Source organism: Netta rufina (genome assembly GCF_964035555.1).
Source record: "Netta rufina genome assembly, chromosome: Z".
NCBI lineage: Eukaryota > Metazoa > Chordata > Aves > Anseriformes > Anatidae > Netta > Netta rufina.
In genome coordinates, this window is record NC_140126.1 from 27,219,048 (window position 1) to 27,240,936 (window position 21,889).

Consider the following 21,889-nt stretch of genomic DNA (forward strand, 5'->3'; position numbering starts at 1 on the left):
CAGTTCCTATATTCTGGTCTGGCTGGCTCAGGAAGACATTCACACTCTTCTCATCAGCTCAGGGAAAAACATTTACACGATGAGCTGATCCACCCAACTGATACAGCTGTTTATCTAAAACAAAGACCACCATCTGGTCCTCTTTATGTTGTGATAAATTCAGCTTCTTTTGCAACAGCTGTGGTCAGTCACTCCTTAGATTTTTTTCCTGAAATTCATGAGCGCAGAGCCCTTGCCCATCTCCTCTGAGTCTTCTTGCATTGTAGCAGTTTATTGACTGATAACATGATGCATGAAGGATAAATGTATAAATTAGAGGAGCAATGCCCTGATTTACATACGAAATATGCCTCCATCATAAAGAATATTTCAGGAGAGACTGCAAGTGTTTGTTAGGCAGAATAAAAGAGTCTCCACTGCTTAAAGTCCTCTTTCACACAGGATGTCCAAAATTTCTTCTGCTGTACAAAATAATAACTGAACATGGAGCTCCTTTTATGTTGTTTAAAGACAAGACCGCCTTGTATTTTTGTTTCTTTGTTTCCTCCTTTGAATCAGAGAATTCTTGAAACTCTGATAGATAACCTCACATTTGTTTCCTTTGAGTTACATATCCTTGTTAATGAACTACATCTTGTGAGATCCCTGTAGCTCTTATTCATTACACATGGGCGATTGAAGTTTAATTCAGAATTGTAAAGGTGATGGCTGGTTTGAGATTAGAGCTTATCTTAATGTACATTTACAGTAATGTTTTGAACTTTAAAAGGATAGTAGGTTGTAGAAGTTCTATGATATTTAACTTTCACAGAATGGTTGAGGTGGAATGTCATCTGGTCCAAGCCCTGTGCTCAAGCAGGGTCTTTTAGACCTGGTTGACTAAGTCCATGTCTAGAGAGCTGTTTAATGCAGCACATACCTTTTTTTTTTTTTAATATATATATTTTTTTTCGGTATTAGCAAGGGCACCCTACTGGCTCATGTTCAACTTGGTATCCACCAGGACTCCTCAGGTCCTTTTCTGACAAGCTGTTTTCCAGCTTGGTATACCCCTGTATGTCCTGGTGCCTGGGGTTGTTCCTTGCCACGTGCAGGACCTTGCACTTTTTGTTGAACTGCATGAGGTTCCTGCCTGCCTATTTCTCTGGTCTGTCAAAGTCCTTCTGGATGGCAGCATGGCCCTTGGTGTACTCCCAAGTCCACAGATGACAAAACTGAGAGGAGTGGGTGATACAAATCATTAATGAAGATGTTAGACAAGACTGAACCCAGTATTAACTCCTGGGGTACACTGCTAGTTACAGGCCTCTGACTAGACTGTTCCACTGATCACTAGCCCCCGGATTGCCTGCTCATCTGGCTCATAGGTTAGTAGATTGTTTACAAGGAACTGATTTAATGGAGTGTCAAAGGCCTTACTGCAGTCCATGTAGACAATATCCAATGTTCTGACAGCATCTACCAGACCAGTCATTTCAGTTTTACCTAGTTGGCCAAGCATGACTTTCCATTGATGAATCCGTGGTGGCCAGCCATTAGTTCTGTGTCCTCCTTCTTGCCATTCTTGAAGATAAGAGTGACATCTACTTTCCTCCAGTCTTCAAGCACTTCTGACAATCACCATGATCTATCCCTCACTCTCGTAGTTGCATAAAACAAATATATGTCTAGTCTGCTTAAGATTTCCCTGACTGGATTCTCTTCCACCAAGACTAAATCTTTCTTGCTTCCTGTTATTCCTATAGTCTCTGGGACCTGTGGTTCCTGAGGGTTAGGCTTGTTATCACAGACAGAGGCAAAGAAGCCATTCGGTACCTCAGACTTTTCCCTGTCCTGTGTGGGTACTCCATCTTGTTCAGCTATGGGCCCACATTCTCTCTAGACTTCTTTTCTCCCCAGTGTACTTATAGAAGCTCTTCTTGTTGACTTTGTCATCCCTAGCCAGTTTCTGTTCCACTTGGGCCTTAGCTTTCCTAACTTCACTTCTGGATGCTCAGACGATGTCTCTGTGTTCGGTCCAGGTTACCTGTCCTTGCTTCCACACTATGTATTCTTCCTTCCCGTGTTTGCATTTGGCCACGTGTTCATCTATGCAGGCTTCCTGGCATTTTTGCCTGATTTCCTCTTTTGGACATCTTTTGAGCTTGGAGGAGGTGACACTTCAATATTAACCAGCTTTCTTGGGCCCCTTTTCTTGCCAGGGCCTTATCCCATCTTCCAAGTAGATCGCTGAAGTTGCCAATGTTCATTGTTGTGACCTTGCTTTTCACCCTTCTCCATGCCCTTAGGATCTTGAACTCTATTGCAGCCAAAGCTGTCTTTGACCTTCATTTTCCCAACAAACCCTTCGTTATTAGTGAGTGGAGGTACAACAGAGCTCCTCCCCTTACTGGCTCCTCTATGACCCAAAGGAGGAAGATACTGTCAGTGCACTCCAGAAACATTGACTGCATATGTCCTGCTGTGGTGATCCTTCAACTGATATCAGGGTGGTAGAAGTATCCCATGAGGAACAGGGACTACGAATGTGATACTGCTGCTGTCTGTCTATAGAGGGGCTCAGGCACTTGTTCTGCCTGGTCAGGTCTCCTGTAGCAGGCAACCACCATAGTGTCACCTTCACATGTCCTCACTTAAATGCTAGTGCATAAGCTTGCAGTTGCTGTTGTTTTGTTTCCTGACTGTGTTTGATCTGTTTTAGCTATGATTTCTGGGAGTTGTGTCTACGTAGATGTTCTTAATGATGCAACTACAAGTCTTTATTTTTCTTTCTTATACTGAATCATTTTAAAATCTTTTAAAAATGTAGTTTAATTGAATTTTTATGTGTTGCAAGATGTTGTGTAAATAGTCCGTTTTAATGTAAAAATAGTTTATTTTAGTGTAGATTATTTAGTTTTTGTTCTATATAATTCCTCAAGCATGTAAATTTGCGTATAATAAAGGCTTCATGTGGTAACCAGAGGAATTTCAGTTTTGCAGTTTACATAAATAAACCATCTACTGTATCTTTGTAGTTACAGAATTTTAATACATACTGAGAAAGCGTTCTAGGTTCTTCTCTTGGTTTCCCTTCTAAGTGAGGAATGAATACATAGATCTTACTATAGTCAGCCTGTAATCATGGTGCCTTATCTACAGAAGATCTCCTGGACAAATAGCCTCAGAGAAAAAGAGAACTTAAATGTAAGAAAGTGAATCATATAATTACAGATCTCTCTCATTGTTAAGCAATTTTGAATTTGTGTAAGTTGCACTTATATTTCAGATTTAATGTAACATTTACACTTGAACATTGGATAGCATTCTGTATAGAGAAGGCATTCTGCTAAAGAGATGTTTATTTTTGTAGCTGACATGACAGCTTGAATTTTTGATATAATATTTGTTGCTATGGGAATAAATACTATATCTAGAGTGTTATGATTCAGATGGAGATCAAACAACAGGAATAGATAGATCAACTGAAGACTTTAAAGATGGTTCTTTGAGTATTTTTCAGAGTGTTATGGCTGAGAATTTGGAATCTTGAAAAGTGCTGTCAATTGAGCAACTAATGTATATTCAATTTCCTTGTCATGGCTAGCAGGTGCAGCTCCTGTATTTTATTTCCTCTGACAGCAAGATGTATTCTGTAGTATGTGTAAGTTGATTTGACTTTTCTTTACCAAAGGGTGTCAAGAATGCAATATTCACTTTTGTTTTGATTAATTCTTAATTTGGAATGTAAGTTGTAAAAAGCAAATGACACATCTGAGTTCTTACCAGGGGATTCTGATAAGCACCCATTCAGAATCCTACTCATGTACTTACTGCCAGTTAGGAAGTGTCAGTGATTTGATCCAGGTGACAGCAGACATGAAAATCAAGACAGATTGCTTAGCTGAATTTCATGTGTTTTTATAAAAGAAATGCTCATTAGAGATATACTGTATACCAGAGACTGTATCCAATATCACAGCACTGGCTGATCTGAATCTTTCAGATTATCTATTTGGGCCATTGGTAGTTGCTTTTAGAGCAAGGCCAATGTATCACAAAGCAATTTGACTGAATAATGACCTGAATAATGGTGTTGATGGTTGGCATTGTTGCATAAGTGATCATCAAACCTTATTCTCACAGCACTCAGACAACATTCTCAGCTTCTTGCAGAAAAGCACCAATATGTAAGATTTTTAGTGAAGTGTCATGCTCATAAGTGCTTCATGAAACATTATGCACTGGTCTTGGAAAGTAGATGTGATTTTTGGAGGGCAAAGTTTGGTTTTGTCAAATCTTCAGTATTAAGAAACTGCACTGATAGGTAGTATGACAGTGGAGATTCTGAAACTTTTTGGTCGGTGTGAACACTGCAAATTGTTTATCACAGAATCACAGAATCATCTAGGTTGCAAGAGACCTCCAAGATCACCTAGTCTAACCTCTGACCTAACACTAAAAGTCCTCCACTAAACCATATCACTACGCTCTACATCTAAACATCTTTTAAAGACCTCCAAGGATGCTGACTTAACCACATCTGTGGTTAAGCCCATTCCAATGCCTTACAACCCTTTCGGTAAAGAAGTTTTTCCTAATATCCAACCTAAACCTTCCCTGGCGCAACTTGAGCCCATTCCCCCTCATCCTATCACTGGGCGTGTGGGAGAATAGACCAATCCCCACCTTGCTACAGCTTCCTATAAGGTACTTAGAGAGAGTGATACGGTTGCCCCTTAGCCTCCTCTTCTGCAGGCTTTTCATTCTTTGAGGATCCTCAGTTGAAATGGATTTTGAATGGAGTGAAACTGGAGGTTGCAGTTGTCTTGTGTCCCTTTTACCATTGCAATAAGAGTGTAAGGAGGTGCTGATACCCTCTGTGCCTCTAGCAGATATATCTGGTCAAAATCTGAATTCACTTGAAGCACCCTGAACCCCCCACTCAGACCAATGTGAGTCAGGAAAGTAAATCTGTTTTAGGCCAAGTCACTGATTGCTCTTCAGTTATGTAGTAAGTAATGGAAGGAGTCAATATACAGAATAAATAGCAAAATAATTTCTACAAAAGTACAAGTTTTCCATGTTTTTAGGGGGAAATTAACAGTATTTTGGAATTATCACATGAACAAGTAAAGAATGGCTGTAACATGTTCCAGGACAATAGCATTTGTTACGTCAAGTGATTTTTACACTGCTTTTTTTTTTTTTTTTCAAACTGTTTGGAAACTGTTCTTTATTTTCTTGCCCATTTGGATAACTAGACTCTCAGTTTTTATTCATGCTATATAACTTGTCTGACTTAATGGAAACCAGGAAGCTAACTACACTTGTACCCGCTAGGAAGCTAACTTGCAAATCCTTCCTGTAAATGCTCTTGGTGTGTGTTCGAAAAAGTAAACAAAGTGATATTGCTGATATTCAATTTATGAAGAATATTTATGTATAAGATTGCATTTTCTACCTGGTGAGAAAGTTACTGAAGGCAACATTGTCATATTCTGTAATGGGAGTCACGTACTCTAACTTTTTTTAATATCAATTTTATTTGACATTTTGTGATTTTGGTGTGTGGGTAGGTGAATATTGATTGTGAGGAGATGAAATAATATTTCTGAAGCTCTTGAAAGATGATAAATTAAGCTCAGGGTTGCCTAGCAAATTCTTGGAGAGAACTGAGAATCATAAAACATACAGCAGTGACAATAGAGGATCAGAAACGTTATCTCTCTCTCTCAAGAACATCCTTTCTCTGCAGTCTTGATTTGTATACTCTTAATTTTATATCACATTCCTTTCAAAAGTGGTGGGCTAGCTAGCCTCCCTTTGAAAGGAGGATATTTTTCTTTGCCTGGGTGAGCTATGGGGTTTGATTTGGTAAAGAAGAGAGAGAGATTACAAGGAGTAACATGCAAGAGCATCACATAAGAGAGCTTGGGTGTCATATTTGGTGCAAATGGGCTGAAAGACTGCAGTAAGGAGCATGGAGAAGACAGAGCTATCTCAAAGTAGATGGAAGGAATAATTAGAGATGTTAGAGATCTGAGGCAACATAGGAGGGCTTTAAGTCAAAAAATAAGTGGAAGTAGTTGTTCTAAACGTAATGCAAGGGGGAAAATAAATTTACTAAAAGTGTTAATTTTTTTGGAGGCTGTAGCAGTTCAGTATGTTTGCCTATGGCATTTTGTCCCTGACTTCATTTGGAATGAGGTTTGAAAATAAATACAAGGCTCTTTAAAGCAAAACAAAATGTTGTAAGAGTATTTCCAGCTTTTCTCCTGGCCTTTGCATTCTTTTCACTCCCTCAGTCTGGAAAGGATTTGTAAAAAAATTTCAAGGGAGAACAGGAATGGTGGAGTTCATAGGTAGTAGCGATGTAAATATTGACCTCATTAAAGCAGAACCAATACAGTGTTGAACATATCAGTGTACTGTAGGCAATGGTAAACCAGAGAACAGTGTAAGAGAACTGTCATTCTAGAATTGGTTCCACAATTAAAAAACTGAAGATAAATTTTGTCTCAAAAGTACCATAATAGGCTGATGTTCAGGGTTAACACTTCAAAGCCCATGGAAGAATCATTCAGCAATGATAAGGAGTGGTGCAGTCACGCAATACCAGAACATCCCAAGTTGGAAGGGACCCACAAGGATTGTGCAGTCCAACTCCTGACTCCACACAGGACTACCTAAAAATCAGATCATATGTCTAAGAGTGTTGTTCAAATGCTTCTTGAACTCCATCAGGCTTGGTGCCATGACCACTTACTTCCCTGGGGAGCCTGTCCCAGTGCCTGACCACCCTCTCAATGAAGAACCTTTTCCTAACCCCCAGCCTGACCCTCCCCTGTGCCAGCTCCATGCTGTTCCCTTGGGTCCTGTCACTGTCCCCAGAGAGCAGAGTTCAGCGCCTGCCCCTCTTCTCCTCTTGTGAGGAAGTTGTAAGCTGCAATGAGGTTGCCCCTCAATATCCTCTAGGCTGAACAAACTAAGTGATTTCAGCCTCTCCTGTGTCTATGTCTCATATGTCTTCCTGGTTAGACCTTCCTTCATCCTTGCTGCCCTTGTTTGGACACTGTCCTTCAATATCCTTAAATTGTGGCATCCAAAACTGCACACAGTACTGCACCATCAGCCTGCTGTTCACACTGTATAATAAGAACTTGTAAAGCTGTATGCCAGTCCTTTTTTTTACCAGAAGGATGTTGTCATAGACAGTAACAAAGGCTTTGCTGAAATTCAAAAAGATCACGTCTGCTTGGCTTCCATTGGTCAACTAGATGGGTAATCATAGAATTGTAGAATCACAGAATGGCTCAAGTTGGAAGGGACCTTCCAAGGATCCTTTAAAAGATCATCTAGTTCCACCCTCCCACCTGTAGGTAGGGATGCCACACATGAGATCAGGTTGGTCAAGGTTCCATCCAGGCTGGCCTCAAGCACCTCCAGGGATGGGGCATCCACAACTTCTCTGGACAACCTGTACCAGTGCCTTACTGCCCTTACAGTGTAGAATTTTCCTCTTAATATCTAGTCTAAATATATCCCCTTTCAGTTTAAGAACGTTTCCCCTTGTCCTGTCATTATCTACCTGAGTAAAGAGTCGTCCTCCATATTTTTTTATAAGACCCCTTTATGTATAGAAATATGTTAATCGGGTCTCCCCAGAGCCTTCTCTCCTCCAGGCTGAACATCCCCAGCTGTCTCTGTCTTTATTCATAGGAAAGGTGCTCCAGCCATCTCAGAATCTTTGCAGCCCTTCTCTGGACTTGCTCTAACATGTTCACATCTTTGTTGTGCTTGAGGCCCCAAACTTGGATGCAGTACTCCAGGTGGGGGCTCACAAGGGCAGAGTAGAGGAGGACAGTTACCTCCTTGCACCTCTGTTGATGCAGCCCATAATGCAGTTAGCCTTCTTGGCTGCAAGAGTGCACTGCTGGCTCATGTTGAACCTTTCCTTCACCAGAACCCCTAAGTCTGTCCCCTCAGGGCTGCTCTCAAAGAGTTGTTCTCCCATTCTGTACTCCTGTCTGGGATTGCCCCAACCCAGGTGCAGCACCTTACACCTGGACTTGTTGAACTGACTGTGATTCACGTGGGCCCACTTTTCCAGCCTGTCCAAGTCCCTTTGAATGCTATCTCGTCCTTCTGTTGTATCAACTGCACCACTCAGCTTGGTGTCATCTGTGAACTTGCTGAGAGTGCACACAATCCCGTTGTCTATGTCATTGATGAAGATATTGAAAAGCACCGGTCCCAAGACGGACCCCTGAGGAACACTGCTCGCCACAGGTCTCCCCCTGGACATAGAACCATTGATCATTGCTCATTGGGTGCAGCCATCAAGCCAATTCTTTATCCAGTGGATGGTTCACCCTTCAAATCCATATCTTCCCAGTATAGAGATTAGGTTGTTGTGTGGGACCCTGTCAAAGACCTTACAGAAGTCAAGTAGATGATATCAGTCAGTCTTCCCTTGTTGACTGATGCAGTCACTTTATCACAGAAGGCCACCAGATTGGTCAGGCACAATTTACAGTTGGTGAAGCCATGCTGGCTATCCCAGATCACCTCCTTGTCCTGCATGTGCCTTAGCATTGTCTCCAGGAGGATTTGTTCCATAATCTTACCAGGCACAGAGGTGAGACTCACTGATATGTAGTTCCCCATGTCTTCCTTTCTACCCTTTTTAAAAATGGGAGTTAACGTTTCCCTTTTTCCAGTCACTGGGGTGACTGCCATGATTTTTCAAATATAATGAAGGGTGGCTTGGTGACTACATCAGCCAATTCCCTCAGGACCCTGGGATGTATGTCGTTAGGGCCCGTAGACTTGAAGTTGTTAAATTGCATCAGGAGGTCCTGAATCTGCTCTTCACTTACTGTGGGGGTCCTCTGCTCCCCCAGCCCCCACCTAGAGGTTTGGGGACACGAGATGTGGGAAGCCTGACTGGCAGTGAAGACCAAGACAAAGAAGTTGTTATGTACCTCAGCCTCCTCCAAGTCTGTCGTTACCTGTTCTCTGTCTTCATTTGTCTGAGGTGCTTCACTCTCCTTAGTCTTTTCTTTTGCAGCCAGTGTACCTGTAGAATCCCTTCTTGTTACTCTTTGCATCCCTCGACGAGTTTAGTTCTGTCAGTTCTTTGGCTCTCCTGATCCCATCCCAGCACTGGGATGGCCTTCCTGTACTCTTCCCAGGGCACATGGCCCTGTTTTCACTGTCTGTGCATTTTCTTCTGCCTAAGTTTGACTAGCAGGTCCTTATTCAACCAAGCTGGTTTTGTACCTTCCCTGCTTGATTTATTGCATATGGGAATAGAGAGCTCATGCTCTCCAAGGAAAATATCCTTAAAGAATTGCCACCTCTCATCAGATCATGTGTGCCTAAGGGCTGTGTCCCATGGGATCTCATCCACTAATTCTTTGAACAGCTGGAATTTTTCTCTTCTGAAGTTCAGGGTCCTGACTTAGCTCTTAGCTGGGCCTATATCCCTCAAGATCACAAACTCAATCAGGGTGTTTTCACTGCAGCCCAGGCTTCTTCCAATCTTAACCTCTTCAATGAGCTCTTCATTTCCTTTGTCTTAAAAGGAAATTAAGTTAGTTAAACAGGACTTTCCTCTTATGAACCCTTGCTGGCTTTGATCGATGACTGTGTTGTCTTTCAAGTGTTTTTCGGTAACTCCCAGAATAATTTCCATAATTTTCCAGGCATTGAAGTGAGACTGACGGGTTTGCAATTACCAGGCTATTCTTTCTTACCCTTCCTGAGAACAGGAACAATGTCTGCCAGCTTCCAGTCATAGAATCACAGAAACATCGAATGGCTTGTGTTGGAAAGGACCTTAAAGATCATCTAGTTCCAATCCCACTGCCATAGGCAGGGATGTCATCCACCAGATCAGGTTGCCCAGGGCCACATCCAGCCCTGGGCAACCCTTGAACATCTCCAGGGATGGGGCATCCACTACAGTCAACTGGGACCACTGCAGATTCCCAAGACTGTTGAAAAATAACAGAGATGTCTCATGATGACATCAGCCAGCTCTAATTACCCTAGGATGAATCTCATTGGGCCCCGCAGACTTACGGACATTCAGCTGCAGCAGCAAAACTTGCACAGGTTTGGATTTTGCTAGGAGTTTATCATTCCAACAGTCATGAGATGGAAAGATTTCAGATCCAAAGTGCACAATAGATATAGAATATGTAAGTTATACACCCTCTCAATAAATTGTATATTCCTCTCTGTTACCTGGACTGATCAAGCCCTGAATTCACTGTGAGGTCACAAGAATGATGAAAATATTTAAAATAATGGCAATAAAAGCTCCTAAAAGGAAATGGTGCCAAAGAACAAATTTGGAGAAAAAAGTTAGCAAAAACAAAGCCACATTTGAGACCATTCTGTGAGGAAAAAATAAATAGATAATAATGGAACTATAGGCAGAGATTTCACATCTGTTTGCTTTACAGATCTGGAAAATTTCAAGTAACAGAAGAAATGTGATTGGACTTTAAAAAAAAATAAAAATCTAAGAGCTTAGTAAAGTCTTTAAATTAAAAAGAAAAAGGAAAAAAAAATAATTCAGAAAACTAAAAAAGTGATCCTGGCATTTTATGTTTCATATCCTACTTATGTATGGCTGTTTCTTCATTGCTATTCTTCTGCAGCTGCATTATCCAGAAGAAAAAACTGCTGCTGAATATTAACTTGGTGACAGCTTTTTTTTTTTCAGACATTTTGCATTTTCCTTCTATATGGATTATTGGTAAATGTTTATTGAATTGACATGAGTTCTTCTGAGAAACTATATAAAATGGAATAAAATTCACATTCAGGATATATTAATTACTTTTTTGAAACACTGAGCTTGCTTGTATACAGATATTATAATTCCAATTTTTTCAATGCTGATAGAAATGCTATAAACTTTATAGTGCTTTTGTAGCAACTTATGACAATTTATCATAGGAGGAGACCCATAAAGCTTCTGTTTTTTTGTTACTTTTTTTTTTTTTAAATGGATGGAGGCAGTCATGGGATGAAAGAATGTGATGATTCAGCTTAATGTTCTTCACTGAATATTTCTGTTGTTGGAACTTTCTGCTTCTGCAATAAACATGTTTTCTTAAATACAGTATTAGAAACAGACTGCATACTTTAGACCTTTTTTGTTATCTGAGAGTTCTGTTCGATGACTTTTCAATATTCTTTGCCATTTTGCCTTCCACATTCACACAATTTTCTTCTGTTCTAATTGCACCTGTGTGTCTTCTCATTGATTGAAGATCACTGCCCACTTGAATGAACAGAACCACAGATCTGATCATTAATCAGAGCACGTATATAAGGACACAATTCGGGGGGGGGGAAATTTTAAATTTCCTGTCAGGAATGCTTTCCACAATGAAAAAATACTTCCCTCCTCATAATCCATATATTTTGCAGGTAGGGTCACTAGATAGCCTGTGAAGATACCTTGAGGTTTCCAAACAGCTTAAGTATGTGATTAAGCTGAAATTCTGGTGTTGACTCAGTCATTAATAATTATGCTATTGATTTCTTTGGGGCAAGGCTTTACACTTGGTCTCCTTTCCCAGGATTCCTTTTTCCATGTCTTTCTCAACAGCAAATGACTATTAGATTATGCCTATTGGGTAAACTCTTTAAGCATCAACAGGATTTTTACTCTCCAACTACTCTAGAGGCTTTCATAGTCAACTTTATGAATGAGCGCTACACAGACACACAGCTCATAAATAAACTTCTAAAACATCTAGAACAGATCACTAGTATTATAAAACAATTTTTTCTTGCAATGCACTACAGCATGCAGTGTACCCGTCAGTCCAGCTATATCATAGATCTCATTGTTCCCCATTATTTACTGATTATAACTTTTCTTTTGGAAAACGAGTGACAGATTACACAAAAAAAATGAGAGGTGCTGTTTGTGTGAAAAGAGTGATATGTCTGGTTCATCATGGCTAGATACATTTTGGCTGGGAGGAGCTTAAAGCACAGTACATGGCCAGATAGGTGGCGGCGTAGAGGTTTGAGGAATTAAGGAGTGGAGACAGAGACTTTAAAGCTGTGGATGAGTGTGAATAGAAATTCTAAATAGAAGAGCTACTGAAATGCTTTCGAATACTTTCTGTTGAGCAGTCAGCTTATGACCTAGTTGTCGAAGTGCTTTTTTGTGTGCTTGTCATGATGCATAATTCCTTTAGACTTTGTATTCATTCTCAGATTTTCTTTATAGTTGTTTGATTTCATTGTTAATGAACATGACAAATTCAATATTGTTTGTCTCTGTTCCAAAAAGCCAATATAACCAATTGTTTGCTGTCCTGGTTTCAGGACAGAGTTAATTTTCTTCCTAGTAGCTGGTAGGGTGCTGTGTTTTGGCTTAGGATGAGAAGAGTGCTGATAACACGCTGATGTTTTAATTGTTGCAGAGCAGTGCTTACACCAAGCCAAGGATGTTTCAGCTTCTTGCTCTGTCCTGCCAACGGGCAGGCTGAGGGTGCAGCAAGAGCTGGGAGGGGAGAGACCCAGAACAGCTGACCCAAACTAGCCAAAGGGGTATTCCATACCATCTTACATCATGCTAAAGAATATATAGGGGTGGCTAGCAGGGGTGGGATGGCCAGACTGCTCGGAGTTAGGCTGGGCATCGGTCAGCAGGTGGTGAGCAATTGTCTTGTGCATCACTTGTTTGGTACACATTATTATTAGTATTACTATTATCATCATTATTGTTATTATTGTTATTATTTTTCTGTCTTAATAAACTGTCTCTATCTCAGCTCACAGGCTTCACTTTCCCGTTTCTCTCCCCCATCCCAGAGAGGGAGGGAGGAGGGTGAGCAAACAGCTCTGTGGTGTTTAGCTGCCAGACAGGTTAAACCACAACAGTCCTTTTGGCACCCAGCGTGGGGCCCAAAGGGTTGAGATAACGACAGATCTGACCATAGTGTGTTAAACTAAAACTGGTGTAAGTATTAGACCTGCTTAGTAGTTGCTAGTCATAATGCTGATTGCTTTAATCTCAAGTCTGCTGTGCCTGTTTTCCAAATTGAGTATTATAGCATGTTACTTTCCGTATGTGCTCTCTGTCGTGCTGTTTATCCTTTCTGGGTGCTGGTTTAAGATCATTATGGTACTGTGTGTTGTAACAGTGGCTTATGATACAATGAAATTTCTGGTCATGACTCTAATGTGGTATTTGTACTCAGCACTGTCGTCGACTCTATACTTTGGAAACCATATCTCAGAAACTGTTAGCAATTACACCTATTGCCTTTTTTCATCAGGGAGCCAATTTGTGTTGGGGAAAGGGAAAGATATTTTTTCCTAATTGTTCACTCTCCCTTTTTCCTTCACTGCCCTCTTATCATCCGAGCGTGTTACAATAGCTCTCCAAGATGCTGAATATGCTTTGGATACTCAGACCAGCATGTTCAGGCATTGACAAAGCAATTGGAGATGGAGCAAGATCTCACAGCCTCTGGAGGTGTCTCCTGTCAGCTGTGAGGGAAAGGTATCCCTTCAAGAAAGAACTTGTATGTCTACCAGGCAAATGGACCAGTGTAGAGAAGTGAATCCAGTACCTGAGGGAATTAGCCGTATGGGAGGTGATTTATGAGGACCCAGACTACGGACAAACATCCACAGATCCAGATGAAGTCAAGTGTACACGACCCATGTGGCGGAAGTTTGTACGGAGTGCACCATCATCATATGCCAGCTCATTGGCAATAATGGCCTGGAAAGAGGAGGAGGAACCCACAGTGGATGAAGTGGCTAAACAACTCCGGCAGTATGAAGAAAGTCTGTCTTCTTCCTTACAGGCCTGCGTCTTGGCTGTGGAGAAACTTTCTGAAGAGTTCCACCAACTTAAAGAGAATTTATCTTCCTCTCTACCTGAACAAAGCAATGTCCACTAACTAAAAGAGAATACTTTGGAGAAATTGTCTGAAAAATTCCACCAACTTGAAGAGAGATTATTTTCCTCCCCACCTGTACAAACCAGCTATCAGGGGTAAGCGTTCATCCACACAAGGAAGACGATATGGTGGGTACACACCCCGTGCCACCCTGTGGTTTTATGTATGAGACCATGGAGAGGACATGAGAAAATGGGATGGAAAATCTACCGTGACCCCAGAGGCACGGGTACCTGAGTTGCAAAAGAAAGCAATTGGGAAAAAGGGATTCTCTGAAAAGTTTGCTGCTCCAACTTCCAACAGGCAGTCCTTTAAACACAGAAATGAAGAAGATTCTGACAAGGATTAGAGAGGCCCTGCGTCCAGCCAGGGGGAGGAAAATGACAATCGAGTTTATTGGACTTTGTGGGTTCGATGGCCTGGCACATCAGATGCACAGAAGTATAAGGCTTTAGTAGACACCAGTGCACAATGTACTCTAATGCCATCAAGCTATAAAGGGCCAGAGCCCATCTGTATTTATGGAGTGACAGGGGGATCTCAGCAGTTAACTGTACTGGAGGCTGAAGTGAGTCTGACTGGGAATGAGTGGCAAAAGCACCGTATTGTGACTGGCTGGGATGCTCCATGTATCCTTGGCGTAAACTGTCTTAGAAGAGGATTTTTCAAGGACCCAAAAGGGTTCCGGTGGGCTTTTGGCATAGCTGCCTTAGAGACAGAGGATATTAAACAGTTTTCTACCTTGCCTGGTCTCTCAGATGACCCTTGTGTTGTGGGGTTGCTGAGGGTCGAAGAACAGCAAGTGCCAGTCACTACCACAACTGTGCACTGGCAGCAATATAGCACCAACCCAGACTCCCTGATGCCCATCCATAAGCTAATTCATCAACTGGAGAGCCAAGGAGTGATCAGCAAGACTCATTCACCTTTCAATAGTCCCATATGGCCAGTGCGAAAGTCTAATGGTGAGTGGAGACTTAACAATGGACTATCGTGGCCTGAATGAAGTCATGCCACCACTGAGTGCTGCAGTGCCGGACATGCTGGAACTCCAGTACGAACTGGAATCGAAGGCAGCCAAGTGGTACGCCACAACTGATATCGCTGATGCATTCTTCTCCATACCTCTAGCAGCAGAGTGCAGGCCACAGTTTGCTTTCACTTCAAGGTGTGTCCAATATACTTGGAATTGGCTGCCCCATGGGTGGAAACACAGCCTTACCATTTGCCATGGACTGATCCAGCCTGCACTGGAACAGGGGGAAGCTCCTGAGCACCTGCAGTACATCGATGACATTGTTGTGTGGGGTGACACAGCAGAGGAAGTTTTAGAGAAATGGAAGAAAATAGTCCAAATCCTTCTGATGGTCAGTTTTGCCATAAAACAAAGGTAAAGGACCTGCATGAGAGATCCAGTTTTTAGGAATAAAATGGCAAGATGGATGCTGTCAAATCCCAATGGATGTGATCAACAAAGTAACAGCTATGTCTCCACCAACTAGCAAAAAAGAAACACAAACTTTCCTAGTTTGACGAGGAGGTACTTGGTGTCATGGGGTTTTGAAGAATGCATGTTCCAAATTACAGACTGATTGTAAACCCACTCTACCAAGTAACCCGTAAGAAGAATGAGTTTGAATGGGGACCTGAGCAACGACAAGCCTTTGAACAAATTAAGCAGGAAATAGTTCATGCAGTAGCCCTTGGGCCAGTCAGAAATGGATCAGATGTAAAGAATGTGCTCTACACTGCAGCCGCGGAGAATGGCCCCATCCTCTGCCTCTGGCAGAAAGAGCCTGGGGAAACTTGAGGTTGGCCCCTAGGGTTTTGGAGTCAGGGATACAGAGGATCTGAGGCCCGCTACACTCCAACCAAAAAGAAGCTATTGGCAGCGTATGAAGGAGTTCGATCTGCTTCAGAAGTAGTCAGTACTGAAGTGCAGCTCCTCCTGGCCAGTCCTAGACTGGATGTTCAAAGGAAGGGTCCCCTCTACACATCATGCAACTGATGCTACATGGAGCAAGGGGGTTGCACTGATTACTCAGCGGGCTTGAATAGGAAACCCCAGTTACCCAGAAATCTTGGAAGTGATTATGGACTGGCCAGAAGGCAAATACTTCGGGATATCACCAGAGGAGGAGGTGGTCTGTGCTGAAGAAGCCCCACTGTACAACAAGCTACCAGAAAATGAGAAGAAATATGCCTTGTCCACTGATGGGTCCTGTCATATTGTGGGAAAGCATTGGAGATGAAAGGCTGCTGTATGGAGTCCTACACAATGAGTTGCAGAAGCTGCTGAGGGAGAAGGTGAATCGAGTCAGTTTGCAGAAGTGAAAACCATTCAGCTGGCTTTAGATATTGCTGAAAGAGAAAAGTGACCAGTTCTCTATACTGATTCATGGATGGTAGCAAATGCCCTGTGGGGGTGGTTACAGCAATGGAAGCAGAACAACTGACAGCACAGGGGCAAACCCAAACCCAAATCTGGGCTGCTGCATTGTGGCAAGATATTGCTGCCCGAGTAGAGAACATGGCTGTAAAGGTACGCCACATAGATGCTGATGTGCCCAAGAATCAGGCTACTGAAGAACATCAAAACAACCAGCAGGTGGATCAGGCTGCTAAGACTGAAGTGGCTCAGGTGGACCTGGACATAAAGGTGAATTATTTATAGCCCGATGGGTTTGTGATACCTCAGGCCACCAAGGTAGGGATGCAGCATACAGATGAGCTTGTGATGGAGGCGTGGACTTGACCATGGACACTATAGCACAGGTTATTCATGATTGTGAAACGTGCTGCAATCAAGCAAGCCAAACGGTCAAAGCCTCTTTGGTATGGAGGACGATGGCTGAAATATAAATATGGAGAGGCCTGGCAGATTGATTACATCACACTCCCTCAAACCCACAACGGCAAGTGCCACGTCCTTACAATGGTGGAAGCAACCAGTGGATGGCTGGAAACATATCCTGTGTCCCATGCCACCACCCAGAACACTATCCTGGGCCTTGGAAAGCAAGTTCTGTGGCAACATGGCACCCCAGAAAGAATAGAGTCAGACAATGGGACTAATTTCCGAAACAACCTTATAGACACTTGGGCCAAAGAGCATGGTATTGAGTGGGTGTGTCACATCCCCTATCATGCACCAGACTCCGGGAAAGTTGAACGATACAATGGACTGTTAAAGATTACACTGAAAGCAATGGGTGCTGGGACATTCAAAAACTGGGATACGCAGTTGGCAAAGGCCACCTGGTTAGTCAACACTAGGGGATCTGCCAACCGAGCTGGACCTGCCCAATCAAACCTGTTATGTACTGTAGAAGGGGCTAAAGTTCTTGTAGTGCAGGTAAGAAACATGCTGGGTAAAACAGTCTGTGCTACTCCTGCCTCAGGAAAAGGCAAACCCATTCATGGGATTGCTTTTGCTCAGGGGCCTGGATGCACTTGTTGGGTAATGCAAAAGAATGGGGAGGTCCAGTGTGTACCTCAAGGGGATATAAAACTGAGTGAGAATAGCCCATTAGGTGAATTGTATCACGTTAATTATTATAAAATACTGTGTCATCACTACCATGATTACTATATACTGTAGATGAAAATGGTGATTAATTAGAATGTATGGGAAAGTGTGTAACCTGAACATGACATAAATGGTGTGGAATAAGGGGTAGATATATGTCCTGGTTTCAGTTAGAACAGAATTAATTTTCTTCCTAGTAGCTGGTAGGGTGCTGTGTTTTGGATAGGGATGAGAGGAGTGCTGATAACACACTGATGTTTTAATTGTTGCAGAGCAGTGCTCACACCAAGCCAAGGACATTTCAGCTTCTTGCTCTGTCCTGCCAGCGGGCAGGCTGGGGGTGCAGCAAGAGCTGGGAGGGGAGAGGCCCAAGACAGCTGACCCAAACTAGCCAAAGGGGTATTCTATACCATCTGACATCATGTTAAAGAATATATAGAGGTGGCTAGCAGGGGTGGGATGGCCAGACTGCTCGGAGTTAGGCTGGGCATCGGTCAGCGGGGAGCGAGGAATTGCCTTGTGCATCACTTGTTTGGTACATATTATTATTAATAGTACTATTATCATCATTATTGTTATTATTGTTATTATTTTTCTGTCTTAATAAACTGTCTCTATCTCAGCTCACAGGCTTCACTTTCCCATTTCTCTCCCCCATCCTAGAGAGGGAGGGGGGAGGGTGAGCAAACAGCTCTGTGGTGTTTAGCTGCCGGCCCGGTTAAACCACAGCATTTGCTTTCATGGAATCACAGACTAGTTGAGGTTGTAAGGGACCTCTGGAGGACATCTGATCCAACCCCTCTGCTCAAGGAGGAACACTTCAAACCGGTTGCCCAGGACCCTGTCCAGGTGGCTTTTGAGCCCTTCAAGGAGGAAGACTCCAGCACCTTTTTGGGCAAACTGCTCCGGTGCTCCACCACCTTCACAGTAAAGAAATGTTTCCTGATGTTCAGGCAGAACTTCCTGTTTTCCAGTTTCTGCCAATTGCCTCTTGTTCTGATTTTTTCTTTAAGAACTACCTGAAACAACTGTAATGGAAGAGGATGTTCAAGAGACAGAGACATGGGCTAGGCCTCTGATCTCCCTTTGGCAGACGAGAGTACCTAATTTCAGTGCTGAAAAAGAATACAATGCAGCTTGTGCAAAAAAGGAACCCCACTGTGCCATTTGCACTCTTCTCATGCCATACTATAAGGTAAGCAAGATCCTTAGACTTCTACCTCTGAGTAGCATGTGAGATATCTGCCCAGCTACAGCATTTCCAGTAAATAAGTAGCAAATTAGGAATCAGATAAAATTACGCATTTGGTTTGTATGAAAAGTAAATTAACTCAATGTCATTAAAATTAGTACTGATACTCTATCTACCTGCATTCATCCTTGGTTGCAGACAGTATATACTTTCTGTTTGGTGCTTATGTAGAGAAAAGTTACACTTTTGAAGGTGATGAATCCACACAGGTTTGCATCTTTTAGCTACTTTCTTATATGTCAAATGTTTTTCATCAGAGCCTTTTCCTCATCTTCTTTCTGCAGTGTTGAAAAAATAACTTTTCACGGTACTTCTTAGGAATAGTATTCCCATAGAAACATTCTAATGCAATGTACTGTTCAATATCGGCATATGGAATTTGTGTCAAACAGCAACTAAAAACACTGATACAGTTCCCTAGTACTAATTCTGAAACTATTAAATAGGAAGCCCAACTGCATGGGAACTGGAAAAAATACTTGCATTGTACCCAGGTAAAAGGCTTAAAGGGAGTCAGTTGTACAATATCATTGAATGCGGTTGCAATAACATTAATTTGCAGATTGAGTGCTTTTTTAGATTTCACAGTTATTTGAATAATTAAGGAACTACAGAATTATTGTGATAGATACCCATAAGCAGTTGATTTTTTTAATAAAACATTGTTAATGGGGAGCTGGGGGAGGAGAAGTCATTTTATCATCATCAAAAGGAGCAGTAAGACAGACTTTTTTTTTTTTTAACTTAAATATAGATTTTGTTTATTTTCCAGCCAGACAATCATGCAGAAGAAGGTTCCACTTACAGGGAAACAAACTCAGAAGAAATATTGATGAATGAAAATGAAAAATCTAAACCTCTTATTCCAGAGATGTGTTTTATTTATAGTGAAGAAAACACTGAAAACTATCCATCAAATGCCTTTATTGAAGAAGATGGAACAAGTCTTCTGATTTCATGTGCAAAGTGTTGTGTTCGAGTTCATGCAAGTAAATAAACTAATTGCTCAGTTAGCAGCAGTGTAATTTCAAATTGTTTTATTGATAAATGATAGTTAATGAGATTTCTGTTATGTCTAAGTAAGTACTGGGAAAACATTTCCATAATTAATGCTTGAGAACTCTGGCTACATTTTTTTAACCTGTATGTTCTATTATATGTTAATGGTTGCCGTGAAAATAGCAAAGAGTTAACTTCCCTGTAAACCGTCATAACCTTGGGGAGCACAGACTTCTAATTTTTCTTTCAACTCAGAGTGGTAAAAATCCTCTTTTACTCATCATTTTAAAGCACTGCATAATATCGATATATTCTTATTAAGTAGTAAGGGTGAAATAATGCTATTTGAGGGCTTGTAAATATTGCTATTGACTTGAGGTATGCAGTAATTTCCTCCACCTTGCATTTTTTTATTTCAAGTAACTGATGAATGCATGAACATGTAGCAGTATCTTCTATAGACAGTAGGGCTTATAAAGTAAAATAAAATCCATACTTCCAAGTAAAATCCTTACATGGAAGTGTGGTGTAATTGCATAGAATGAATGTCAGTACATTGATTCAAATTGTACTATGTTACTGCAGGAAGAGTTGATGACTTGCTATTGAACTCACAGAAAGTAATAAATACTCTGTATATTTTTTTTATTTTTTTTTTTAAGTTTTGGGAAGTGCGTGTATATACACATACATATATGGAATGTGTGTTTGTGTATACACAAAGGTACATGGAATTTGTGTGTATTTACATATACGGAATAGCAGTAAGCCTAGCATTAGGAAAGTCTCCTTGGTCACAGGGTCACAGTTTATGTTTGACTAGTGTTTGTACACAGTTGAATTGTACAACATCATAGACAGAAAGGCAGAATATATTACTCTGGGAGTATTGGTTGATAGTCGGCTGAATATGAGCCAGCAGTGTGCTGAGGTGGCCAAGAAGGCCAACAGCATCCTGGCTTATATAAGAAGCAGTGTGGCCAGCAGGACTAGGGAAATGATTGTCCCCCTGTACTCAGCTCTGGTAAGGCTGCACCTTGAGTACTGTGTTCAGTTTTGAGCCCCTCGCTACAAGAAGGACATGGAGGTGCTCGAGCGAGTCCAGAGAAGGGCAATGAAGCTGGTGAGGGGTCTGGAGAACAAGTCTTATGAGGAGTGGCTGAGGGAGCTGGTGCTGTTCATCCTGGAGAAAAGGAGGCTCAGGGGCGACCTTATGGATCTGTATAAGTACATTGAAGGAGGCTGTAGTGAGGTGGGGGTTGGTCTATTCTCCCACGTGCCAGGTGATAGGACGAGGGGGAATGGGCTAAAGTTGCGCCAGGGAAGTTTCAGATTGGATGTTAGGAAGAACTTCTTTACTGAAAGGGTTGTGAGGCATTGGAACAGGCTGCCCAGGGAAGTGGTGGAGTCACCATCCCTGAAGGTCTTTAAAAGACGTTTAGATGTAGAGCTTAGTGATATGGTTTAGTGGAGGACTTGTTAGTGTTAGGTCAGAGGTTGGAGTAGGTGACCTTGGAGATCTCTTCCAACCTAGACAATTCTGTGTGATTCTGTGTACTCAAATTAAGTCTCTTATTCTAGGTTGCTACGGTGTTCCTTCTCATGAAATCCATAACGAATGGTTGTGTTCGCGATGCAGAAAAGAAGCCTGGACAGCTGTAAGTTTTATATTTTGCTTGGTTATCTAAAACATCCAAAAAAAAAAAAAAGAAAAAAAATAAATGCAAAAACACATGCATTATTCCATACGGAATGTAGCTTTTGCGTCTGTTTTTCACTTAACGCACTTTTGCTGAGAAAAAATTATCTGCAAAATATTATTAGATTTCAATGTAAAATGTAACTTCATTGAGAGAGACAAACTTGGAGAAGGTCTACACACAGGAAAAAGGGCTTGGCTAACAGAATATAGATGTAAAACCTTGTTCAGTGAAATAACTGAAAATTTAAATGCACATGAGAGAGAGAAAATGAGATTTGCTGAAAATATTTTAGACTTTTGGTTATGTATGTGTGGGCAGCTGGAGAATAGAGAAAGGGAAAGAGAATAATATATTACATTCAAGAATGAAATTGTTCTTTTACAGCATTTGGCTTTACTATGCTGTATAGTCAGAAAAAGGTTTCACTTTTGAAGCCCCTAAATGAGTATTGTTTGATATTAAAAGCAGTATGCAG

General features: G+C 41.6%; 1 protein-coding gene across 5 annotated transcripts in view; it reads left to right on the forward strand.

Moving 5' to 3' along the window:
- Positions 1-21,889, forward strand: part of KDM4C (lysine demethylase 4C) — a 286,545-nt gene that overhangs the window by 167,844 nt on the left and 96,812 nt on the right. For all 5 annotated transcript variants that reach the window (XR_014619288.1, XM_084304804.1, XM_084304806.1 and 2 more), the window contains exons 13-15: positions 18,474-18,655; positions 19,485-19,701; positions 21,293-21,369. Coding sequence is in view for 4 of the 5 variants with exons in the window: in XM_084304804.1 (XP_084160930.1) it covers positions 18,474-18,655; positions 19,485-19,701; positions 21,293-21,369 (476 nt within the window). In the remaining variant the exon portion in view is untranslated. The remainder of the gene's footprint in view (positions 1-18,473; positions 18,656-19,484; positions 19,702-21,292; positions 21,370-21,889) is intronic.